The sequence below is a fragment of the Kwoniella europaea genome, chromosome 1 (genome assembly GCF_036810445.1).
Source record: "Kwoniella europaea PYCC6329 chromosome 1, complete sequence".
Taxonomy (NCBI): domain Eukaryota; kingdom Fungi; phylum Basidiomycota; class Tremellomycetes; order Tremellales; family Cryptococcaceae; genus Kwoniella; species Kwoniella europaea.
The window spans coordinates 11,257,492-11,283,489 of record NC_089487.1 but is presented as its reverse complement, the minus strand read 5'-3'; the positions used below and the strand labels follow the sequence as shown (position 1 = coordinate 11,283,489).

Genomic DNA, 25,998 nt, shown 5'->3' with positions numbered 1-25,998 from the left:
GAGTAGTCATCGTTCGACTTTAGACCCTATTGAATCGAGCACATCGATTCTGAGGCGATTGGACCAGAAGGTTTGATAGTTTGTTCAGGTAAGATCTACAATATAAATCTCAGCATCAGTGATGTGTAGTGAGAAGGGGATCGATACAGTATCACGCACATTGACCATCCTGGCATGCATTGGAACCATCACTCCCCCAGGGAACGAAGTGCCTTCTGGGAAGTATCTACAAAATGTCAGAGCAAACAATGTTACTCGGCTAATGTGAATCGTAGGTAAGAAAGTAACGATGACTTACCCTCCATATTGAAGTACAGTCATCTCAGGCATCTGGGCACCAAGAGGTAAAATACTGAAAAGGTCAGGTAAGACGTCACTCGAACAGTTTCGGTGTTTAGAGATGGGATTGGATCGGATTGACTTACCTCCCGGCAGGAACATAGTATCCATCTGTCGGTACGAACATTACATTTTTGCAAACATGCATCTTCATCCTATACATCGTATCCCAGTGACATCGACGTCAGCCTCGTCTTCGTTTCCTTCTTCACAGAGATAGTTAACTGCTTACAAATTCGACATTAGCCCATGAAGGTCTCCATTCACCTTCTCTGAACTGCTCTCTTCCCAGATCGTCCGAATCTACCAGTTGTTCAACGGTGGATGGATCAGCTTTTGATAAGTAGGCTTTACGTCTGGCTTTAAGGTCTTCTTCTTGATGCTTAGATTTGGATTTGGAGGATGACATTGTGGCACGATATTATCAATAGTGGCTCTCTGGTGACAAAGACATTGTAAATCTTCCAATCCGTGGAACCACTACGGTACAGTCATGTATCTCTTCCTCCTCTATTCCTGTAGCTACGACCTGACATTATGTATGTACACCATTGTCCATCGGGTTCATCGGCTTTCCCCACCCTCTCCAGCCCACACAGTCCTCTTGGCCTACCCCCGTCGAGGATGACATCCTTTCATTTGTTTCTGACTTTTACCGATAAAGCACCAAATCACGTCAGTCAGACTGTGAATGTTAACCGCTATCACGATGATTCACTTTGTTTCAAGGGATGATCTACGCGGAAAGGATGTCTCAATGTGTGGGAGATGACAGCTTCGGCCGATGAGAGGGTACAAAGGAGTTTGAGGAGATCAGATCATGCATGGAATGATGGTAGGTTCCTAATGACCTTTCGAGAAGTTTACCAGCTATTATAGCTCGAATATACAGTACTGCAGGTCGTAGCGGAATCGTTGTGCTGAAGGTTGTGATGTATTTCCGTTTGAGCAAATCCTGCAAAAGAAACACTAGCTTTCCTTTCATTCAGTACGATGACGAAAGCAAAATACCACCCCTTGTGGTATCTGTATACACGTTGCCACTTGAGATAGACTGTTCATTTCCAGGTTGTATAAGGAATTGTTTATCTATGGATAAATTGAAATCCTCAAAAAGTCTAAGAATGACGTCTACTCACCACCATCATCATCCAAATTTGTATAGTAAACACGATACCGACCTGGTCCACTCTAAAGCTACTAAACAGCACTCTCATGTGTCAGTCAATCACCCTGACTCTGACAAGGTCATTCAATCTCGCCATCACGATCACTCACACCACCACAGACACCAGAACCGCCAACATCAAGATACCTCATACGACTACACCTGGTCCCTTCAAATAACTGAAGAAGAACTAGGATACTTGAAATTCTTCCAACAGACGATACCTCACATTTTCTCCAGTCCGTATCATTACGAGTTAGCTATAGCCCCGGCATTGGGATACGAGAGAGCAAAGGAACTGTCTTATGCCATGGTCAGTCATCCCACCAATCAATACAGGTGATCGAGGTCGTGCTAAAAGCGAAATGGTATAGCAGATTACACCTCTTACTCACGATACGTTCTCGTACGTTTCTCCAGATGGAAAGAAACATATGGGTCACGTTGATCAAAGACATTCTCATACAGTCATCATGGAGATGCCTTTCTCACCTCTATACGGAGATAGTGGAGGGGTCATGAGGAAGGAGTTTGTAGAGCAGGAGTTGCCACCTAATGGGGATATACCATAACAGTGCCGCCAATGATTGGTAATCGATTAGTCTGTTGTATTCGTTACGTATCGAGAATTGTATTCAATAATGTAAGCTTCTCTCATCAGAACGAAATCCCAATGAACACCACTCCCAATCGATTACTCGACGATCTACTGTATTTGTCTGTTTGGTCCCGAGGAATGAGGGGTGTGATTCGATCCGATCTGACGTCATCTAAGTTAATGAAAGTCCCACCATGCTCCGTATCTGGTAATCAGTCCACGCTTAGTACGAGTACTCGATAGCACAATTCGGTTGTTGCACAAACCCATAAGATCGAGGTAGATGGTTCTGATCGGATATACATCACTGAAGTACGTTTCTTTAGTCCCCTTTCCAACGAATACATCAAATCAAATCAATACTGACTATACATTCAAAATAGTATGTCTAAACCTATTCTCTCATCAACCCTCAGACGAACGTTGACAAGTTCTCCCATCATTTCTCCTCTTGCTCGATCTCTTTGTACTTCATCTACGATCAGATCAAACAGCAACAAGATGTCACCACCGGAACACAAGATGGCTTATTTCCCTCGGATCACCAGCTCCCTCCCTTCCGAGCATAGTGAATTCAGGAACGTCCTCTGGACTGGAGAGAGCAGTCAATTGGTCATTATGACTATTCCCGTCGGAGGGGAGATCGGTGAAGAGGTCAGTGGAAACCAGCATTGCTATTTATCCTGTGTCGATTTAGCCCCTGTTGGGTGTCGGATATAGCTGATCATCTCTCGTCATCTTTAGGTCCACCACGTTGACCAACATCTCATTTTCACTTCGGGCACTTGCAAAGCTGTAATTGCAGGTGAAGAGAAGGAAGTGAAAGCTGGTGATTTGGTTATTGTACCTCAAGGAACCAAGCATAACTGTAAGTAAAGTCAACTGTTCAGTACCTGATTCAGTCACTGACTGTCATGTTCTGTTAATTGCAGTTATCAACTCTGGCCCTACCCCTCTATCACTCTTCACGGTCTACGCCCCAGCTGAACATGCCGAGGGAGCATCGCACAAAACCAAGGAAGAAGGTGATAAGCTCGAAGATGAAGGAAAGGATGAAGCTCCCGAATGGGCTCATAAGGGTTGATCAATTGAAGAACAGGACCGTACAAACGATTCAACGGAGAAGGTCAGAAGTGGAATGCTGAATTGATAGGAACATTGAAATATAGGAATTGAGAAGTACAGATGCATGGTATGGGTTCGTTTACGCAAAGACGACTAAGAGCTGAAAATGGGTACATGGTCGTGACGGGGTACCGCTGATTGGTCGCATCGAGGCGAAGGATATAGTCGAATGAAGGCCTCATAGTCGCTGTTCAAAGATAGTGAACGGGAGTGAGGATTGAGGGGAACAACTCCCGTGATTCTGAAGACTGATCAGCTTGGATACCGCATATCTTTCTAAACACGGATGAAGGGTACAGTCTCGTTATACAAGGAACTGATATGAGATACTCACATGAACGATGTTAGGCGAAGATCCCATTCCAAATACCCAAACCCAACAGCACCAGCACCATAACCTTTCCTACTCCTTCTCCAGCCGATCTCTTCACCATTCTGCCCGAGCTAGATTGTACCCCAAATCCACCAAGACACCATCCTCCATCTCCTTCTTTACAGACAGTCCCATTATCCTGTCGATACGCTCGATCATTGACCAATCCATCCATATCACACCAGACATTGTTATCTTCGTTGACGATTGTACTGTTCTGAACCGCGCAGATGAACTGTGCGCAGGTGAGGGATCCGAAGCAGCATCGACTGTCTGTAATGGTATTGCTGGGAGTGTTGGGGACGAAACACATTTCGGAGTGGGTTGTATTGTGAGTAGGTAGATGTTTTGGGATGAGCTTGAAAGAATTGGAAAGAAAAGAAGAATCAAGGAAAGAAAGTGTCTGGAACAATTGAATGATGCTGTTCGTTGTCCTGTCAGTAACATATCACTCAACGACCACCATCAGAAAAGGACGAGGGGTCCTTTGGACTAAGCTGCTCGGGCCAGCTCGTTCATCAAAGCGGATAGGTATGCATTATGAGCAGGGAAATGAGGGATTCGTATCTACATAAGATCTTGACAAGGCAAAGTAACGGGAAAGCGCCAGATGTCCATGGTCACTGATAATATATCGACCTCGACTGTAGACAATCCACGGTAGGTAGGTACATCCATCATCAGCTACAATATCGTGGAAAGCGAATCATGGAATGTATAAACTTACACACGTCCGAACACCTAGTGAAATCTCCTGTTCCAAACGCCTAAAAGCATCACCACCATCATCCACCCCATCCATATACCTCCATATGTTGACTTATCCGAGGCGTTGATGTATTTGGGTGAAAGTCTGGAGTACGAACATCCGATGGTAGTATTGCACGTATCGTTGTAATGAGCATCCCATAACCACTCGGCTTGCGTTGCGTTGATGTCACAGTACAGATTCCCATCCTGGTTTATGATTGTACGATTCTGAGAACCACATGCGAGCTCGGCACATTGTTGGGTACCGAAGCAGCATCTATCGAGAGTGGAGTTCTCACCTTGGATGGGGGTAAAGCACATCGTTCAAGAGTGATTGTAGGCTTTCGCCATTAGGTCTGGTAAGCTGATTTCTAAGTGGATGGTGCGCTTCCGGAAGAGATATCGGAGAATGAGAGCTGAGAGTGTACATGTACATACATACACATACTCATATACAAGGATGGTTCTCTATCCTTGTCCTAGTGAACCCACATGTGAAGTCACATGAGATCCTCATTGAGAGGGGTCATAGGTAGAACAGGTACAGAGTCTAAATATGGAACCTGAAGGTTGCTCTGCGTCACGAGCGCCTTCCGTTGCCAGACAGAGGTAAAAAAGAACGGCGGACCCAAGCTTTGACACCGTCCACTATTCTGTACGAAGGGCCTTGGCTTTGTAGCCCCAGGCAAGCACACTATCGTAGTCAGCCGGCCATCGGGAAACATGCCCCATAAATAGGTCCGAGATCTCCATCGAGCCCCAGGCACCATGGCCGCCATGCGGATGTTCCATTTGATTGTTAAGATCACACTGCACATTTGCTGGCAATTGGATCGCCACACCTCATGCAACATATCTTCACCAGTGCTGGAGGCTTTGTTCGTGCACGTTATGAACCGCTACCTGTAAAAGCATATCATATGGCTGGAAGTCGATCGGATGGCTTCTTGACAGCTGTGTTCATGGACAATTTTCATGACTTCCATCTGGCTCATTCTGTTTTGCAAGAAAACGCTGCGCAGCATACGACTTCAAGGTCACAATAGCTTCCCCCCCTCCCCTCTTCCCCCCAATACAAAGTGTTGGGTTCAGTTTACCGCCAAGTGATACTGCAATTTTCGTGTTTGTCCTCCTCAGTGAGGGTGAAAGGAACCTCGACCACGCTTACGTCATCACTTGATCGGCATGTGGAAGGTACATCGGTGTACGCCGGTGATTCTGCCTTGTTCACCGCGGGCAACTCATCTCACATGTCCATCTTCATATCTCATCTTTATTCTCGCACTGGACATCCATTTCATAAGGGTGCTCTGGTCTGATAAGAACCCGAACACATCTGCACCCATCGGAACAAGCTACTAGAGGCAATACGATGCCCCGCATCCCCACCGAAAAAGAAAGTAAAATCCCAACTACGAATGAACCTAGGAAGATCGGGTCGAAGAAAGTCAGACCATGTGACAATTGTATGTAAATGTACGGCAGAAAGAAAAACAGTATTGATGAGATTTGACTGTTATCGCATGAACAATAGGCAGACGACAGAAGCACTCTTGTCATATCACGATCCCAGGAAAACCATGTACGGATTGTGCAGCCCGTAACAAGGAATGTACGTTTATTGCTCCACCTTTGAAAAGACATGGTAAAACGCCGCCTAGAAATACACCATCGAGTATTGCTGGTCCATCTTCAGGACCTATAGAAGTACGTGTATTCTACATGCCACATACGCCAATCACTGACAGCGGATGTACTCTACAGAGTGAACGTAGGACACATTCAATGTCTGCATTAATACGTAGTAGTAGATTACCCATTATGGAAGAAGAGGATGAACCTGATGGTGTAAGCTTTCCACCAGAACTGTGATTCCTAAGCTGACGGTGATGTCAATATCCTCTAGTCAGACGATGCATATTACGATTCTCTCGATATGGAGTACGACGATTGTGAAGAATCGCATTACCTCGGTCCTTCCGCGATAGCTGCAAGCTCTCTCGCAGCATCTCTATCGAGTGGAGGAGGGGGACCTGGTCAGAGGTTCAGACAGGTCTCTGATGGACCTGTCCCTGCTCTATTCGTCAGGAATCCAGCATTGTTATATGGTAGATTGGGTCCGCCGGAGGGTACACAACCTTTATTGCAGGAATGCGTGGAATTGGTAGGACAGGAAAAGGCCCAGGAATTGACCCAGCTGTGAGCGTTATTTGCAATCTATCATTTGACACATGTGCATTGATTGCACAGACTGAAATTGGGTGGCTCACTCGTTTACGTGTCATCAGTTTCAAAGAGACCACTCTGTTAGCTTTTCCAGTAGCCAACCGAATGCGACTCGAAGCTGTGATAAGACGAGAACCGGGTAGTGGAACTTATTCGCCTACTTTCCTAGCGGCACTCATGTCCCACGCCATATACACCTATCGACCGATAGAGCGGGCAGTCGCTACGATAATGTGGAAAAAGGTTTTAGCAGCGTTAGAAGATGAGTATCGGTTACCCCGTTTGATCACTTTGCAAACTACCATGATGATTCTGTTGTGTAATCCTCATGAGAATCATGCGCAGAATAGTATGGCTTTGGGTAGAGTGAGTACTATGTTTCAAGCCGACAACGGAGTACTGACTGAGAGGATGGCCGGTCGTACAGGCTGTAGGATGCGCTTATGTTCTTGGGCTGCATGTGGAATGTATCAAGTGGAAATTACCGAGATGGGAGAGAAGTTTGCGTAGAAGATTATGGTGGTCTCTGATCATAATGGATACTTGGTAGGTCGCGGCATCTCACGGGGATCTGATTTTTGCTGATTTCATATGACTGACCAGGCGATCATATATTCAAGGTAGACCACCCTAGTACGTACGACAATTTCATTCCGATCTGACCGATGAGACTCGTACTGATGTACGAATCGCACCACAGTATCCATCCAACAGACCATAATGTTTCTCTACCGAAGATGTGGGATGCAGACTGGGGCAACGAAACCTCCGACGAGCCTCGTCAATCGATGCTATCGTTCATCGGCATGGCAAAGCTGACGGTCATCCTTGAACGGATCACCAGTAATTTTCATACCCTCCAAGCTGCCGTATCACCTCCAAGGGATCCTTATCGAAGTGTCTTACTGGAAAGTATGGCCAATGATCTTGACGCATTCCAAGATTGGCTGGATCCGCAGTTGGACTTACCAATCAAACCCAAACTGACCTCAAGGGCTCCTGGAGTTAGTGAGTGAAGTAATCTCAGGATGCTCCCCACCTCAAAGGTGATGCGATGTCCACTGATCAATGTTAATCGTTCGATGGTGATACTGTTAGGGTCCATGCAAGTTGCATACCTGGGATTAAAAGTCGCCCTGATACGGTTGACTCTAGGTGAACCGGGCGAGACTTCCCATGATATCGAAGGTACTCTCAAAGCGGCTCTCAAAATTGGTAAAGAGTTGGTAGAATTTCTGGAATGTTTAGATCCAGTCGATTATCAAACTTTCTGGTTTCCTTGTGAGTTCTGTCCTCATCATGCAAATCACCATCGAATGATACTTACCGTAGTATTGATCTTAATTGCAGATTCGGCTTTCAACATCCTAAATGGTGCCGCCCTCCTACTCCGTATCGCAGTAAAGGCCAATACCCTCTATCCAATGATCAACCTCGAGTCGGGCGATGTCCTAATTCGTCTTGTAACTGTGATCAAAGCGGGGTATATCAGTTCCTGGACTACTGCAATTACCGCTAAGACCCATTTGGAGCTCTTGCTGAAATCATTAGAATCTGATTTACCCCTCGCGCAGAGTTTGCTGGGTATACTGGCTGATCCGCCCAAAGTCCATAATGCGCTTAGTCATGATCAAATGGTGGATCCTTCCATGACTGGTGTGATGGGAACAGGAACAGGGTCGAACCCGGAATGGAGTTTGGATATCAATAATCTCTTTGTAAGTCACCTTGACTTTATACCCAGAGGCGCAAATGTGTCGGATGAACCGAAAGAGTAATGTGAAGCAAGGCTGACATCCTTTTCATATAGGCCCCATTGACGGATGTGGATCAACAGCTGTGGAGTAGTCTAGGTTGGTTATGGGATACTCAGTCGATGCAATCTTGACATTAATGATAGGTAGACCCCAAACGGATATGAAACGGAGGAAAGGATATACACCGTATAACTGGATGGAGACATCTTGTTGCAATTGCTTATTGTTAGGTTGTATACTTATGGTGTTGTTTGGAATGATATGCATTTCATTGTATGTTGTAATGTACAAACACCCTGCCTCCTATCTACTCTTATCGCACCAGCAACGCTCACAATTGCCCGTCTACTCAAACTGCAAAGCTCCAAAGCTCCAAAACCCAAAACATCATCATAGACTGAATCCAAAACCCATCCCTTTCCGGATACCTAAAGACCTTTGATGTGCGACATGGAAGTTCTACCTTCCTTGATGACAGCCAACAAGTTATCTTCAGGTCGATCAAGGACCTACATTGCATTCATTCATCAGTGTGTTTTATTCACTCGATACATGAAGGGACAATCTGATCTGAAACTCACAGTGATATCTTCCAAGGGGTTGGATCGGAGTACGATTATATCACCGTAAGCTCCTGGGGCGATCACACCGAGTTTACCTTCATGTTTGAGTAACTTGGCTACATGTAGCAAGCAAGACGATGGATTTGATCAGCTGATATCTTTAGGACGATATCTACAAGGTGATTGACTAACCGGCATTGGTAGTTGCCTGTTTCAGAATGGTAGGCGAATCGAGCACTTGAGATCGCACGGTGAATTCCTCAGTTTGAAGAGCGTGCATCTATGGAATCAGAATTAGTGAACACTATCTCTGTACATGATCGCTGAGATGTTATGGAAATCACTTACGGATACTAGAAGATCAGTACCGCTGATACACATCGTACAACATCAGCATATGCCTTAGATCAGATTATCGGTGGAAGCGAAAGGGGTTTTGACTCACTAACAGACGGTCACTCCAGCTTTCTCAGCGATTTTCAAGGCTTCCAAACCTTTATTCATAACTTCTAGATTCTTGGGTCTACCAACTTCAGATAAGAAATCTTCGAATGGTTTTCGAGCCATTATTCCATAACATGCTAGAGTCGGAATTAGGAAAATACCTTTTTCTGCCATCCTACGTTGGTTGAGACGAAGTGGATGGATTAGTCATGAAGATCGAGAAGGAATCGCATGATAGATATGATAAGCCGACTTACATATTGGCTGTAGGTTCATCAATAAAGTTTCCATGTTCGATAGCCTTGACGCCGTTCTCTACTGCATGTCTGATAGCTCCTGGTGTATATGCGTGTGCGGTACCTATGAATGATAATAAATATGTCAGTCAGAACCTTGATGGACCACAAGGCAGGGTTAACTTACTTATCTTGTTGCCCATTCGATCACAAGTCTTAGTAATAGCCTGAACTTCCTCTTCTGTGAATTGGATCATATCAATTGGATCGGCTTCACTCGACACCCCACCACCCATCATGATTTTGATGACTATTTTTACGACCAGTCGTCAGCTGTTCAGCTACAGTACAACCCCTATGTGATGTGTAGGGTTGGAAAGTAGAGGTGACGACTCACAATCGGCTCCAGCTTTCAATTCTTCCCTCACAGCCTTCAACACCTGGGGTACACCATCACAAACTCTACCGAGCGATTCAGAATGCCCACCACAACATCCAGTCTGGTTTCCGCCTGATACGGCAGATTGGAAATCCGCGTGTCCACCTGTTTGCGATAGGGCTTTACCACATTGGAATAACCTTGGTCCTTCTAATAGACCTTCTTCAAGGGCATTGGCGATGATTTTGGTAGCTCCGCCTGTTTACACCGGCAGTATATCTATCAGCTAGGAATGACGAGGAGCAGGAAGGGGTGGGTTGGGGCTTACCGGTATCTCTGACGGTGGTGAATCCCCTAGAGAGCATTTCTATGAGATCAAACACGAATTTATTTAGCTCGATTACTCAACGGTGATACATGAACTTACCCTTGAGTACAAATGTAGATCTCAGACTAGTCAACTGATCAGGTAATTTGACCAATTCCAACATCGTCTTCACACCGGGCGTAGCAGTGATATGAACATGACAATCGATCAAACCGCTATAATCGAAGTTAACTCTGTCAGCTTTGTTCGTATGACTCGAGGTAAAATGCTTTACTCACGGGCAAACATATGCACCCTGTACATCTACACCTTCGTCCTGTTCTTTAGTATCTTCAACCGATACGATCTTCCCCTCTGCTATTGTGATGGATTTCAAACCGTCCAGTAATTTCCCCGAAGCGGGATCGACGACTTTACAGTTCTTGAGGACTCTTTGAGGGGTGTGGGCGGATAACCACGGTTTGATTGCTAGTTTGGGAAGGCTACAACAGTATATCGTGTCAGGATTAGTTCACTGAGATGTGTTGGGCCCACTCACTATTCTTCTCTTACTACCGGTGGATTGGGGAAAGGCCAATCTTTAGTAGCGTTACCGTTCACTTGATGAGCTGACATGTTGACAAGGATGATGCACTTGACTTAGGACTAGAGTGCAATACTGGAGTACAATGCTTGGATGAGAACGCATATACTACATATTGGTGGTCATATCCTCCGTATCTGCTATATATATAAACATGAATTTACAATAGATGCATGATACTCGTCATGCCCGCGGGCATATCTGATATCTGGAGTGCAACAACTGGAATCCGAAAGAAAGTCCGGTAAGATAGCCCTCGGCGTAGTGATGAAATACCCTGAATGGACTGGAATCCCGTCGATAACAGCTGGGATCATATGCATATGATCGAAGGAAAGCATGCATCGAACAAGATACAGCAACACATTTAACTTTGGTTGCAAGTATGTCATACAAGACAAGTGACAGCTACAAAGGATAATATGGTAAGAATAAGCCAACCATCGTGACTAATAGGACTGATCAGGTCCGCTGGATACTGATTGCTAATCATCGAGAACAAAGATACAATGAGAACTATTATATACACGTCTTCTCACATCTCACAACGATCTTCAAATTTAGAAGGGTGTTGGGTGGTCCTGGAAGTTGAGAGGTATCAGGATGTTATTACTGGTGAGGTGATTGAGGAGGTTGAATCATCGCGAAAGCTGGATAGGGTCGATTGCGTGAATTGCTCCGGCTGGGATTGGTGAGGAGAAGAAGCTTCGGTGATGTGACGAAAACCCATAGAACGAGGAGTAGAGTCGTTGAAGTGAGGCAGAATGTTATTTTCATACAACAACTAACGATGAAATAGCCATCACTTCTGATCAACCTATTGATCTCTTTACCACTTGTTGGTATTACTCGCCTTCCATTTTACAGATCTCCCCATCCCATCCCATCAACGACCAACTTCACTCCAACACCCATCATCCAAGCCATACCCAAAAGCCGCAACCTACTTTTCCAACCCTGTTTCTCTCCGTATTCCCACCCTGTTCCTAACCGCAGTCTCAACATTGCCGAAGAATTCTTATAAAAAGTAGTCATATTGCCTGGACATACCTCCTCTCCAAGCTTGCTTTTTCGCCTCGTCAAACCGTTCATTAGCAAGTGTCCCGTTGGGTACATAACAAAATTGTCTCTCCGCATAATGTCCATCATGATCTAAGGTGATGTTCCTACGGGCGATAACGGCATGCCAATAATCGCAAATGTAATTCGCACAAGTAATATTGACGAAACATACTTGATCCACTTGGTCGTCCGGTGGGATGAAAGCTTCGCAGGTGTTGGATGGAGGTGCATTACGGAATACTCGAGTATACCGCCCATTGTGGGTGAAAGATTGAGTTTCAAGTTGAGTTATCTCGTAGTATAGAGTATAGTATAGATGATAAGTCGGGAACGTATTATGGTAGGGAGTCTTTCTCTCTGATCAATTTGACAAGACTAACTAGTAGGATGTATATTATCATAAGTACAGATCAAAGTAATCAAGGATGCACTTGTCGATCATCTTCCTTGTGCAGCTTATATACGCAATTATAGGTACCCACGACGATCATCCACCAAACAAGGTTTACATCTCCAGCCGCACGACCGAGACGGTCGCACTCCGTATATACTCTGTACATACTTATCAATATGAAACATTTGCATGTGACAGAAATTCATACTAATGTTATATAATGTATAAATGTATAATCCCAAAAATCAAAGGTATTTCCTCCTGAATTGCCCAAATACTCCGCACTAACGTAACTCACACTCTCCCACTGTCCTTCCATCTCTCTACCTCTTGACCCCACCCTACCACCCTCTCTCTCATCTTCTCTACCATGCCCGTCCTATCCCACTCGCCCCTTCCTCTCCAGATGATATCAAACAAACTAGCTCGAAGTTGTTCCAACTGTTCAACATTGAACGTGCTGGTAATTAGGTCCAAATCCAATTTGAGGGACCGGATAGATTCGTCAGATAAGATGAATGGCGGATGAGCCACTGAAGGTGGAGGTACACTTGGTACTACATCGCTCGATGATGAATCTTCATTCGTGTTGCCATTCACGGTCAGACTTGTGGTGGAACTATCATCGTGTGAAGCTTGAGGTTGAAATTGATTCCCATTCTCCACCTCGACCTCCATCCCATTTTCCCTCACTCTCTTTTCCCTACCCTGACTCTCATTTTGATCGTGATCATCCTCTCTGATCCTCTTCAAACTCGACCCTTCACCTTCTGCATCTCCATTGACCTGCTCCTGCTGCTGCTCATCTCCATCAATGGCAATGATCTCTTTGTCTTTTCCCTTCCCTTGCTCTTTCTGTCTCTTCCTCTCAGCTTTCTTAGCAATCATCCTCTCCTTATACCGCTCAAATTCAGGTAACCATTTCTGATCAAAGCCCTGAACATGGTATCGAGCACTACTGGCCATCTCCTGGATCCTACCCATTCGATCAGGCTCAGCAACCTTTTCAGCATTCTCTTCAATCTTGGCTATGTCACTTAGGAAATCCGAAGGTGTGTAATACTTGTGTTTGAGCAATTTATATTGCAAAGTGTCGACATCGATAGGATGCGCTTGCCATACGGGTTCGACAGGAACAGTCGGTTGTGCTAGAGGGGCGGCCTCTAGAGGAGTATCGGCAGCTGGGAGTGGGTCACTGACTATGTCCACAGGAGGGATAACTGGATCGATCGCCATAGCCACGTCTCCATCGGTGGTAGGTATCACAGCGGCAATATCAGGTTCCACAACTTCGGATACTAGCGCAGGCGCAGGCGCAGCAGCCTTGGCAGCAGCTTGCTCCGCCAAATAGTTCGAGTAGGCAATAGCATCGTCCTGTAGAGTGTGGTGAAAATCAGTGTACTATTCTATACATCACTTGCACAACTCACCTTAATGGTCGCAGCTGGCTTTCTATACCTCTTCACGAAATCTCTCACGAGATGAACGAACGATTGGAAGATCATATCTCTAGCAGCTTGATCCTTTTCATCTTCTCTTAGCAGTTCCGCAGCAGTAGGTTGACGAGGTGGAAGAGGGGCTGCTAAGGGCAATACCTCGAAGACTCGTTTCTTTCGTGGCATACCATCAGGGAATTCGGTTGGTGGACGACGGAGAGCAGCCATGAGGTCGGCGAAATAGGCTGTTCTTTCAGACTGGGCCAAGATCAAACAACATCAATGAATTGTTCATGTGAAGAATCTTGTCACTCACCTTAGTAGGCATCTCCAGCCCTATCCTATTCTCAGGCCCAAAGCCGAACAACCCTCTAACATCAATCGGTAGCTGATCGATAGTCGCATCCGATACACCCAACAATAAAATCGGGTCAGAGGGCGAAATACCATCTAGTAGCGTTTTGATGGTAGCTCGAGCAGTATCGGATATAGTAGTCTCCCAAGCTGATAGAGAAGGTACAAAAATGATGGAAGGTTGATGTCGTTTAGCTTCGATTATCAACTGCACGACAGCTGCTTCGATTGACTGGGCGAACGATATCAGTATGATGTGATTACGTTATTGAAGTGAATGAGGTCATGCAAGTGAGGCGTGCACTTACTCTAGTCGAGTCACCTAACAGAGTGCCCAGATCGAAACTCTGCACATGGAACCCTTCGAGATGATGTAAAATCGCAGGACCAAGGTATGTCTGACCCATACCAGCTTCACCATGGACGAGTATCCTAGGTCGGAATGTACGAAGCTTGTCCAATGCTACCGAAGATACAATATCAGCTTTACAACCCTCAAAAATAGCAGGGACGATGAGCTAACTCACACTGCAACATCATGTGTTTCTCAAAACTATCACCTTCTTCCTCTTCATACTCAGCTTCCTCCAAAGCAGTCGCGCTCTTCCTAGGTGGAAGTACATGATCTATAGCTTTTCTAATTCGTTCTAGTGGAGCTGAGAGAAGCGGCACGAGGTGAGAGGGGAGTTGAACTGCCGCTGAGGATGTAGATCGAGCAGATGAAGGGACAATTTCTATAGGATATTTCCATTAGGACGATTCTTCAGGAGTTTGCACCTCACATCCGACTTACTCTTGATAGACATCATAAAATCCTTCGCAGACACATTTATGGATTTAGTTTCCAGCTGTAACCTATCCGCAGTCTTGTATATCTGAGGATATCGTCTCTGAATAGCGTTCAATGCAGTTTCCGTACATAATGCCTATGGAGAACCAAGTCAGCAAACGATTTTTATATGGAATAATCATTGTATGTGAATCAGCTACTCACACGTAGATCCGCACCACCATACCCTTTAGTCAATTGTGCCAATTTCTCCAAGAATTCATCTGATAATTGTGGCTCCCATTTCTTGGTATTGATCTGGATGATTTTCTTTCTGGCTGCTTTGTTGGGCAAGGGGAAGTAGAACTCTCGATCGAATCTACCGGGTCGACGAAGTGCAGGATCGACGGCATCGGGTCTGTTTGTTGCTCCTATTACAATCACTTGGCCTATGATATGGTGTATGTCAACTGCCCGTCCCGGTATCACACGGACTGCAGCTCACCTCGACCGTCCATACCGTCCATCAAGGCTAACAGAGTGGATACCAAAGAAGCGTGGATCTGATCTTGTTTACTACTCCTGACAGGAGCAATACCTGGAAGATGCTGTCAGCTGCTTGGATCTTTTCCACCAAGAGGGTATAATGCAGCTCACCATCGATCTCATCAAAAAAGATGATACTAGGCTGACACGCTCTAGCCTCTTCAAACAACATCCTCAACTGTCTTTCAGCTTCACCGACCCATTTTGATAGTACATCTGCACCTTTACGCATGAAAAAGGCTAAACGAGGCAAATATATCAGCTTCTCCTCTCGAATAAGGAGGTGAGCTGACTCACCGATCTTGGTATTACCAGTACTACACGATGCCGCTAAGGCTCTCGCAAGGAGCGTTTTACCTGTGCCTGGTGGACCATGGAATAATACGCCTCGGGGAGGGGTGATACCGAATTGTTGGAAGAGTTCGGGATAAAGTAGAGGAAGAGCGACCATTTCTTTCAGTTGATTGATATCTGAATCGAAAGGATTAGCACGACCAACCGTACAAAACTCTCGTCTATCATACTGGATATATCGACTCACGGTCATCTAATCCTCCAACATTGTCAAAGGTAACATTCATATCAACACCCAGGGGATCGGCATCAGCCATATCTGTTTGCATTGTCAGTTATACCTCCACTTGGGATACAGACCGACTCACTTGATTTAGGATTGATTCTTCCATAATTCGGTACATCCGAAGGTCCTACAGCATTTGTTCGCTGGACAGGTCCAGCAGTAGACATAGATGGTCCAACACCAGCACCCGCGCCAGCACTTTTCAGTGGAGAAGCAAAATCATCCTATTTTCCGGTGACACTCATAAGCTATGAGCTATCTTAGAAGAAGTATCCATATGAGAAGTGAGCTTACCGAATCACTGGTATCTGGATCACCCATCGCCTGAGCTAGATCTTTCCCTTTCACACTCCATGGTAATCCCTTATTTCCTCCACTCGCACCAAACCTCACACCTGTGCTCAGTCCACCTACACCTGCAGGACGTCCATTGGGTCTAGCAGCAGCAGCCATAGCTTCAGCCATACTAATCTCTTTACTCAAATCATCTAGTGTCGGTATATGATAATTCGGTTTCGACGTTCTAGTTCTCAGATTCCTTCTTCCCCCACCACCTCCATATTCATCATCCGAATCTGGGTCCGCACGCTTATTGGTAGATCTTGTACTTCGTCTAGTAGGCATGGACCTGGTGGCTCTCCTTGTAGATCTCGTTTTTCGTTTCCTAGGCGAATCTTGAGATGATCTCGAAATCAAATCATCATCTTCTTCCTCTTCATCTTCGTAATTACCTAATGCATCGCTCGAAGCATGTTCTTCGGACACACTCCCATCATCTGTAGGTTCAAACTCCTCCGCATCGGCTGAAGAATGTCTAACACGACTGGATTGTCGAGTATTCCGCTTGGCAGGTTTAGAGGTCCCGTTGGTATATGATGGACCGGCCGTCGGGGGTTCGACAGCATTGATGGACCCTAGTGAATTTCTGGTCGCTCTAGGGGGAAAAGCATTTCTAGGAGGTGGTTTGGGAATATAATCCTCTTCATCTTCATCATCCGGATCCATGACCATCTTTCTAGCTCTCCCACTTGTCCTTTTAGGGGTGGGATCTATCTCGGGGGGACTGGAAGGCATCAACTTGTTTTCAAAATCATCATCATCCCCATATCTTTCTGGTGCTTTTGTTGTCCTACCTGATCTAGTAGGTTTGGGTGATACGATCGGTGCTGGATTTACCGGTACCTCGTCATCCTCTTCTTCGCCTTCTGCGTCTTCTTCACCTTGACCATCTTCCTCAAAGTAATCATCATCTTCTTCTCTATAGTTGACTATTTGAGCTTGAGCTCTCTGGGAGGCTCCTCTTCTCGGTCTACCGGTATACATCGTCTCTTCCTGTCCTACCTTGTCCACTTGCGGTGCGACTGCTCTTGAGCCTACTTTGAGGATGATCTTCCGTGGAGAACTAGACACAGGCGCGGATGATATGTTTGAAGGTGGAATGGTGAATGATTGCGGTGAGGGGTTGAAAGAGTGGGATGATTGCGAAGGCGGAGGCTGAGACCAGACGAGAGATGGGTCTACGCCGCCGGCTGGAGGGGTGAATGGTGGTTGAGGGTATACAGGCTGGGGCGAGAGATAGGATTGAGACGGGATGGATGCTGGTGCGGGTGAATTTGAAGCGATGGGGCTTACGGAAAGATGAGGCGAAGGTTGATAGTAAGGAGGATTTTGGTACAGCTGAGGCTGAGGAGAGACCGGATAGATACGTTGCTGTGCTTGAGCTTGTGTATAAGGTTGATGGGGCTGAGGGTATGCAGTGGTATAATCAGGTTGTGATTGTTGATTAATATAATTGTAATTTACAGTAGGTGGTTGTGGTTGATGAGTGAAGTAATGTTGATCACCTCCACCGTTCAAGTTTTGTAAATCTCCCCCTTGTTGATTTTGATAACCATACGCGTAGTTCGAGGCGAGATTAGGACTGGGATGGAATTGTGGAGGTTGACCAGGTCGAAGTTGACCTGGTTGTGGGGAGGTATAGTAAGGCGCTGGCGAGACTGACTGATTGTTTGGGAAAGAGGAGGACATCGAGTTCCGCTTTTGAGCGGATGGTCATGAGGTGATCAAAGACAGTACTGGTAGGCGTATAGACTAAGAGCAGGAAGATATCTATGGGTCCATTCAAGGTGATTTGATGATGAAGGATGGAATTGAGCGAGAGAAATCCAAACTACTGTTGATTTGACATGACATGGGATGTGCATCCTCATTCAGGGTCAGTGAAACCACCCAAAAGACGCGTACTTGTTCTTAAATGTGTTGCCCATTTAAATTGGACCTGATGATGCAGCACCCCGGTTATCATCTGGGGGTGATGACGCACTAGCACCCAAACCCTCTACGCAGTAATACAATTAATCAACCCATTCGATCGGAAACGGTAAATACAGAAATGGAAAACCCAATAGCACCTTACCTCACTTGTAAACAAATCGGTTCGATATCGATACATACACCATTGCACCGACCAAAGTACCACCACAAAGGAACATATCACAGCTCTAGATTGGATAACATATTCGACAATCATATCCCATACATCGCTACAGAGAAATCCGGATCCCAGCATGTTCCTCTATAACGTCCATACACCTCAAAAGACTTTCGCATTGACCCAAAAAGGTGAGCGAACTATCCTGTCTCTTCATCCCAACTTGCATGATGTATGAATACAGCTGACGAAAGTGCCTGATTCCTGTAGAGGACGATAGTCAATCGAAACTATTCGATAGGATATGGAAGAAGACCTTGTTACCCGAAGAACAGAAATCTCAGGCTACTTTGTTATATGAGTTTGAAGGTGATCGATGGTCATTGGATGATGGTGAGTTCACACTCAATCCTGCAGCTCTAGCGCATCCTCCCATGTCTCATGCAATATCATTACTTCCAATGTACTGACCCTATCGTTTTTTTGTTTATTTATAAAGACGATGATCTGGAAATCCTCTTATCTCGCTTCCCACCCTCATCCACCCCCTCAGTAACAGTCCATCTTCAACTCCCTCAGAATCAACCTCACGCGCGTTTCGAGCGACCCACCTCCCCATCTACCAAACTGAAGAACAAGGTGAAAGCCAACACTACCGCCAATGCTGCACCTTCAGCAAGATCGGTATCAGTTTCCAAACCCAACGGTAACGGAACACCAGAGAAGAAGAAAGCTCAAAGTGAACTAGGTGTCGGATATACTAGCGCCAGTGCCAATGCTGCTCTAGGTCCACCTGCAACCAAGACGAATGGCGGCAATGGTGGTGCGAGATCGATAAGTGGTGTTAGTAAAGCCAAGTCAGTCATGAGTACCAAATCGAGGAGAAGTAAATGGGGTGATGATGATGCTGAGCCTTTGGGAGTCGTCAAGAAGAGAGAGTGGGAGGAGGTGAGTTGATATTTCACAGTATCCACCAATTGAAATGAGAGCTGATGAAATTGGGTTATCGTCAGTTCCACAATAATAATGGTGTGAGAACGGTCATGGGTAAAATCAATGGTGTACCGAATAGTCAGTTCATATGTTTACGGGGTGTTGTAAATCGAGCTGATCCTGTTATTATCAGTTCGAATGCTTCTCAAATCGGGGTATCGACACGTCTATGTTTCTCGTGAATTCGCCATCAAACATAAGATTGTACCTAAGAAGGTGAATTGCAGGCATCCCTTATAGTTTTACTGCGGATTACCTTTGGTAGGATATTATGCTGATATTATTCCTTGTAGTTTGGTATGGGTACATTAGGTTACACAGGTTTGAAAGTGATAGGAAACGTCGATATCACCATTGGCAATAAGACTGCGACTCATCAAGCTTATATGAGTGAGGAGAATTACTTTGACGTGATTTTGGGTAGAAGCTGGTTAGAGAAGATGGCTGTGAAGTGAGTTATTCGTTGATCTCCTTCAACGTTCTTGCGGCCAAACCACGGGCATTCATACTCAAAGCAATACCGTGTACTGCTTTAGAAGTTCGATGCGCCTTGCTCAAACCTTTGACTGAACTGCTATTGTGACCCTACAGGATCGACCCGCTTGATCAAACTTCTTTGACATACATGGACTCTGGAGAATCCATTGCTTGCGATTTGGTAGTTCTCAAGGACGACAAGGGGAATGTCATCACCATCACCTAGACTGCCAATCCCAGAAATATTTATATATACACGACGCAGAATAGATATCTTCCTGAGTGAGTTCATCAGGCGACAAGATCGTCAATTCACTTTATGGTTTGTAAGGCTTGGTATGATGGTAAGATAATCGAAATATGGACGGTCAATACATGAATCAATGGATCCATGGATCCACGGATCAATAATATGTAGTAAGTATATTCTAAGACGGGAGATGGTACATGTATCTCCGTACAATATTACGATGCTAACAACGGATTGCGTTAATGACTGATGTACCTTTGTTATGAAATTGACGCAGTTCTGCCAGAAAGGCAACATCAATTACATCTTTGTGTGAATTTGCATTCCATCCTTTCTACTGACATCGTTATGAGCAGACGACTTATAAGAAAAGGCAAAGCAGTAAAATACAAATATCCCAGAATATTCATCCGTACGATACAGTAGGTAACAAGACTCGAACCGAACAATCCGATGTCCATATGCACAGCATATACAATGCAGTCTAACAGTCTAAACTTTTCCGAAAATCTTCTAATCTAATTTCTTCCTTCCGTTATGAGTAGGGTTGTTAGATGTATTTCTACCTGATAATCTCCTTACGATTGATATCCAAACGCATATCATCCAAATCATCCACCCCATCAACCCTTTAATACTCCAGTCAATCATTCCCACCATTACCCTCAAGGTTTTCTCTATCATACCAAACTTGACATCTCTTCCATCAACATACATGATCTCTTCATTGGTTTGTATGTTGAATTCAGGTCTTTGGGTGATCTCCATCCCGCTCCTCCACCCATCTTCATGAAACCCATAACCCGTCCATGCCCCACTAAAATACACCCCTCTCTTTCCTTGTATGCTGTCCAATTTCTTTTGAGCATTGATGAGAGATGGTGTAAGTTCGGGATGATGATAGACGTATCGAGCGAGGGTTTTAGATGGGTCAGGCTGGACAGGTGGATTGAGAGTGACGAGTGCTAAACCGTATTTTGAGATCGGAAGAGATTGAAGGATGTTTAAGTTGAATGTACTATACACCAATCTGAGCTTAGTAGAACTCTCTTGACAATGGGATGATCCTTGTTGAATGAATGTGCTCACATGGATATTGAATTGACATCCGATGCGGACGTTTTGGCCTCGTGGGATGGATGTATATATGCAGTTGAAGTAAGGTAGTTCCAAGCTACAGTCACGAGATAGAAGCTCTGGTCAGCAATACTCTTGACGTTATCGAATTAATCAAGTTAGCTCACCAGTCCAAGCTCTCTTCCTTGTTGGCATCAGCTATGGATCATAACTTGACTCAGCTTCTCGTCACAATGAACACTTATTATGGTTCATACCCGTACAAGAAGCATGATTCTGGGAAAGAGTCTTCCACTCACCGCTTCGTCATAATGCACAACAGCCTCATTAGCACTCCATTGACAATCTCCCAACAATATTTTCTCCTCTTCCGAGATATTTTGACCTAACAATCGAACAGCTTGGTCTGTATGTGTACTACTCACAACGGTATACATAGCTCAGTATACGTACTTCAATGGTAGATGCAATGTCTGGACTCACGCCAATATGACCTTATCGAACAACTCTTTCTTCCCTTGTTCCGTAGTTACCCATACACCCTGATCGGTAGGTTGGACAGTATCAATACCGACTTTTAGATGTAATTTCGATGAATCAATTTTTGATATTATATAATCAACATATGTTTTGCTACATCCCAATCCAGTCCAAATTAACGCAATCAGCGATAATTCACTCATGTATGTAAGTTTGACTTAGCTACTCACGATCCACCTTTAATAGTCAACCAAGCTGGTTTACCATACAACTGTAACATCTGATGATTGTGGAAGAACCTTATTAATGCCATTGCTGGGAAATCTAAGGCTACTTTCTCAGGTGGGATTGACCAGATCCCTGCGGCGAGAGGCTAAAGTACGAGTGAAGTAGAGGAATATCAGTTTTTCGTCGTTCTCACATTTTGACGTCTCTTCTTACTTGTTTCGTTCTCGAGGGTAGGAATTTATCGATGGTGGAACAACGACAGGTCTCCTGAACTCACCAATAGATAATCCTCTTTAAAAGCTTGACTATATCCCTCTCTATCTAGATACTCCCCAATACTCAGTGTTTCTGATTCACCTTTTTCAGATAACAGATCGACGGCGAAAAGGTTGAATCGCAATATATCCCACATCATACGATATACTCGGGGTTTCATTCTGTATCCAAAGCAATATCAGCAGTAGTACATCCATATGGCACCATGTCCTAGTCATATATCCAGTCCAGATATATAGGTACATAGACTAGATAATCAGAAACAGAAAGTCTTGTTCCGGAAATCATTTATCGAAAATATTACAGTATCAATTCTCACTCACACGTTCGATGCTTGGCAAAACAATGCCCATAAATCATCACTTGCCCATTCGAACCTGCCTTTATCCCTTGAAAGTGAGAATGACATTGTAGTTTTGATCATCTCGATTCCGTGGTCTACAAGGAATTTATAAAAGTTTGGATAATTCTTGGAATTTATAGCGATCTATGGATACCGTCCAGTAGCCATCATTGGTCAGTACGGGACATAGGTTTGTGGGATATTCACATGGGATGTACTTACGAATGCACTGCATAGTCCAACATCAGGTAAAGACGAATACAAATTAGTATGGTTGATCAAGTGATGAACGAAATGTGGAAGATGAATGAGGATGACGTAAATCCCAATGATATGGATACGAGTACAACAACGATTTGATCATCATCAGATAAGATTAAGTTTTTAAGGTTATACAAGGATGATGCTCATTCATCACTCACGTGTCAATATCACATTTCTCTTTACCTGGGCCTATCAGCATTGTATAGGGTGTTAGCGATTGTGTCTTATCCATATGGTACGATAGGTGCCATGTCTGACGTTTTATGTGGGGCTATGGGTTTGGTCAAGTTTGAGAAGAAAATGAAGATTGGTCTCACGTTGAAATTCAACGGTATGCGCGTGTCCTCCCCACCAATCCGCTTTTTCGTATATATGAACCTCATGTTGAGAATGTTGGGTGAGGGACTATCAATGATCAGTTCAATTAGCTAGCTCAACTGTTCTGTGACTCGATCAGGTGATATCATGAAGTAGTGGAAGTACGTACCCATAATGCCGAAAGTCCAGAGACTCCCCCTCCGATAATTGCGATTTTCATTATCCTCCAGGTGATTGAACCGATCCAAATACCGAATGAATGAGATAGATAGATGTATGAATGAATGAAAGGATAATGATCACTTGGATCAGACTACATAATACCTTTTTCTCTTCTCCTCCCTTTATATATACCTAAATCAACACCGACAAAGGAATAAATAAGATGCCGTATGAATATCCTTCGTAGTCGAGCAGAATTCGAATTGCCTTCAGGTCTTCCTCCTGACGATTCTATCGAACACAAAAGCAACCAAACAACGTGTTATCCTGTACTTGTAACAATCTAATCTGTGTTGTAAGCAATATGTACATCTTCAATCTCAAAACTTCTGTTCGCTTGCCGCTTTTTCTCTCTCTTTTCCGTCCTCCCGAGTCCGAGCCGTTGAGAACAGATCTGAGTGGGGAAGGTACGGAAGGGTGATCGAGTGATAGTTCAGGGTTTCAACCATGCTTATCGGCTTTCTCGTTCCTTTCAAACAATTGACAAACTTGTACGCGCCCCTTTTCCAACCTTGTTTCTATCTGCGATGCATCTAGATATACGGGTAGACATATGTCATCGTTTTTTTTAGCTCTTTGATGTCGATCTAGAAGCTAGTTATTGAATTGGTACGAAGACCAATCTAAAACTCGGCAATCATCTTGCTTTTCTTTCTTTTTTTATTCGGGCTTGGCTAGCTAAAGCAATGCAGCACCTGAGAGTGGGGGTGATGATATATAGTCTTTGGCTTACCATATCATCTGTATCGCTTTTTTCCATCAGTAAATCCATCAAGGGCGATCGTTGGATTGATTGATTGATGGTAAAGAAGCAACCCCAATAAACCTTTTAACCGATCCGTGATGCCCGGTTTCATATCTGTGTGCAGTGTGATCGGAAACATTTAATTGTCCAATCAAGTCTGAGCACACCGTACCACACACAGACACGAACACATTCTGTGAATTCCCACGATAATGAACGATTATCTCTGCTATGCATGTTGGACCGAACTTTCTCCAAGGGCGACGTTGAACTGATCGATTTTATCTGCCCGTATTGATCCTCGTCCCCACTTGAGTCTTCTCAGATTAGCGATGTCAATGAGAAGCTCATTTTCGCCATTCTCATTCGCTTTCGGACACAATTCACTAGAACTCTCAGTCCGTGTACCAAGTCTGTGCAGCTCATCAAGATGATTTCGTACAGTACGGTACTATACTGCATGTTGACAATGCTATCACGGAGGTTCAACAAATCTTACATGCAGCAAAACCCACCGAGGAATTTCCAAACAATACAGTACACTCTTTGATTCATATACCGTATAGATAGATACTTGGATTCGGTTCGAATCGGCAAAAGCGGATCTTCCCCCACCTTGTACGTAAAGACAAATTGATGGCTATATCTAAACATCAAAGACAAAGTTCAATTGAAAGTGCATGCAGTGGCGTATCGTGTGTTGTTCCCATCAAGTGGCTTTTCAGGAATCTTCCAAATTGATGATGGTGATGATGCCTAAACCCGAATGATACAGTAGGTCCGGGAGATTTGGGGTCGTGCATGTTGGTGGCTTTGTTACAACTCAATTGAAACCAAGGTCGTGTTTGGCTCGTACTGTTACGGCTTGGATGTGTATGTGATGTGATTTACTGCGACATAGGAAGTAGGGGTCGGAAGATGGCATGGTTGGTACTGAGAATCAAACACTGAAGAAGTCAAGAGGGCGAAAGGTACTAAACTGTAGTGCATTAGTCCTTTGTCCTTTCTCCCTCCATCCTTTCTACTTATCGCGATATGTTCGTACTGTAACATTTGCCACCCCATTTCAAAAGTACTGTCCAATCCACTTGACCTACTGTAACGTATTCAGTTCATCAGACCTACCTTACCATCGTCGAAATTTCCAGTCTTATAGCACAATGTCACCTTTGTCCAGAAACAGATCGTCGCATTCTCGATCGAAGTTGGAAGCGGAATTACAAGAAGCTAAAGAAAATAGAGATTGGGACAGAGTTCACGAACTTTCTGAAAGACTAGCTTCAAGTACTAGAAGGTCATCTTCAACGTCCAGGTGAGTATATTCAGTCTTTTGAATACCATGCGAGTCGGACAGGTATTCCCGAAACATTTCACTAATTTCGACATGGTCACCACGCCTGGTAGAAGCAGTCGAAAGCACCGAGAAAGACATGATTTCGATGATGTAGATTTAAACAGACCTGCCAGAACCCATTTTCGTCAATCTAATGATTCCAGTTCTTCCTCTTCTGACGATTCGCTCAATGTTGGTGAATCACTATTAAGTGGTCTGTTCACGGGGCTTGGAGTGGCTGCTGGAGCTTCCATCTTCGGCTCATTGACTACGCCTAGGTATGAGTGCAGCACCTTCAGTGCACCGATGGTGAGGACAAGAACTGTGTATAGACCGGTGCACAGGTTTTGGACATGAACCTCGCTTGATATCATAAAGCAATGAGGAGATGCAGACCAGGCGGGGGAGGAAAGGTAAACATGCGATACATATGATGATTATGCTATAAATATATCGATGATGATAATGATGATGATAATGAGTATGATCGATACAAATGGTACCATATACCCCTCATGTGTAAAATGGGGAAATAGAACTTAACATATGTA

The 25,998-nt window shown here is 44.5% G+C and overlaps 9 protein-coding genes across 9 annotated transcripts; 4 read left to right on the top strand and 5 right to left on the bottom strand.

Annotated features, from left to right (window-relative positions):
- Positions 1–26: 26 nt before the first annotated feature.
- V865_004281 (uncharacterized protein) lies at positions 27–748 on the bottom strand (the record flags this gene model as incomplete). The annotated part of the gene is made up of 6 exons (XM_066228065.1): positions 27–95; positions 160–226; positions 299–352; positions 426–494; positions 572–611; positions 694–748. The coding sequence occupies 6 exons, from the start codon at positions 746–748 to the stop codon at positions 27–29; spliced, it is 354 nt and encodes a 117-aa protein (XP_066084162.1).
- Positions 749–1,463: 715 nt separating this feature from the next.
- On the top strand, positions 1,464–2,079 carry V865_004280 (uncharacterized protein; the record flags this gene model as incomplete). Its single annotated transcript, XM_066228064.1, has 3 exons — positions 1,464–1,558; positions 1,628–1,820; positions 1,885–2,079. The coding sequence occupies 3 exons, from the start codon at positions 1,464–1,466 to the stop codon at positions 2,077–2,079; spliced, it is 483 nt and encodes a 160-aa protein (XP_066084161.1).
- Positions 2,080–2,606: 527 nt separating this feature from the next.
- On the top strand, positions 2,607–3,189 carry V865_004279 (uncharacterized protein; the record flags this gene model as incomplete). Its single annotated transcript, XM_066228063.1, has 3 exons — positions 2,607–2,759; positions 2,850–2,973; positions 3,038–3,189. The coding sequence occupies 3 exons, from the start codon at positions 2,607–2,609 to the stop codon at positions 3,187–3,189; spliced, it is 429 nt and encodes a 142-aa protein (XP_066084160.1).
- A 385-nt stretch (positions 3,190–3,574) lies between these two features.
- V865_004278 (uncharacterized protein) lies at positions 3,575–3,916 on the bottom strand (the record flags this gene model as incomplete). Its single annotated transcript, XM_066228062.1, has 1 exon — positions 3,575–3,916. One exon carries the CDS (start codon positions 3,914–3,916, stop codon positions 3,575–3,577), a length of 342 nt encoding a protein of 113 aa, XP_066084159.1.
- Positions 3,917–5,725: 1,809 nt separating this feature from the next.
- V865_004277 (uncharacterized protein) lies at positions 5,726–8,467 on the top strand (the record flags this gene model as incomplete). The annotated part of the gene is made up of 11 exons (XM_066228061.1): positions 5,726–5,819; positions 5,888–6,060; positions 6,118–6,201; positions 6,260–6,552; positions 6,642–6,945; positions 7,007–7,125; positions 7,183–7,212; positions 7,280–7,587; positions 7,678–7,860; positions 7,930–8,297; positions 8,390–8,467. 11 exons carry the CDS (start codon positions 5,726–5,728, stop codon positions 8,465–8,467), a joined length of 2,034 nt encoding a protein of 677 aa, XP_066084158.1.
- A 297-nt stretch (positions 8,468–8,764) lies between these two features.
- On the bottom strand, positions 8,765–10,901 carry V865_004276 (uncharacterized protein; the record flags this gene model as incomplete). Its single annotated transcript, XM_066228060.1, has 12 exons — positions 8,765–8,845; positions 8,918–9,015; positions 9,092–9,179; positions 9,248–9,269; positions 9,345–9,518; positions 9,601–9,703; positions 9,767–9,889; positions 9,977–10,216; positions 10,287–10,325; positions 10,386–10,501; positions 10,565–10,768; positions 10,825–10,901. The coding sequence occupies 12 exons, from the start codon at positions 10,899–10,901 to the stop codon at positions 8,765–8,767; spliced, it is 1,365 nt and encodes a 454-aa protein (XP_066084157.1).
- Positions 10,902–12,619: 1,718 nt separating this feature from the next.
- Positions 12,620–18,038, bottom strand: V865_004275 (uncharacterized protein; the record flags this gene model as incomplete). Its single annotated transcript, XM_066228059.1, has 13 exons — positions 12,620–13,699; positions 13,756–14,019; positions 14,078–14,347; positions 14,424–14,578; positions 14,643–14,849; positions 14,909–15,041; positions 15,110–15,333; positions 15,390–15,482; positions 15,542–15,670; positions 15,728–15,901; positions 15,972–16,043; positions 16,093–16,234; positions 16,305–18,038. The coding sequence occupies 13 exons, from the start codon at positions 18,036–18,038 to the stop codon at positions 12,620–12,622; spliced, it is 4,677 nt and encodes a 1,558-aa protein (XP_066084156.1).
- A 2,636-nt stretch (positions 18,039–20,674) lies between these two features.
- On the bottom strand, positions 20,675–22,631 carry V865_004273 (uncharacterized protein; the record flags this gene model as incomplete). The annotated part of the gene is made up of 8 exons (XM_066228058.1): positions 20,675–21,179; positions 21,251–21,335; positions 21,406–21,436; positions 21,538–21,655; positions 21,722–21,871; positions 21,949–22,091; positions 22,224–22,383; positions 22,546–22,631. 8 exons carry the CDS (start codon positions 22,629–22,631, stop codon positions 20,675–20,677), a joined length of 1,278 nt encoding a protein of 425 aa, XP_066084155.1.
- A 2,643-nt stretch (positions 22,632–25,274) lies between these two features.
- On the top strand, positions 25,275–25,804 carry V865_004272 (uncharacterized protein; the record flags this gene model as incomplete). The annotated part of the gene is made up of 2 exons (XM_066228057.1): positions 25,275–25,426; positions 25,519–25,804. 2 exons carry the CDS (start codon positions 25,275–25,277, stop codon positions 25,802–25,804), a joined length of 438 nt encoding a protein of 145 aa, XP_066084154.1.
- Between the last annotated feature and the right edge of the window lie 194 nt (positions 25,805–25,998).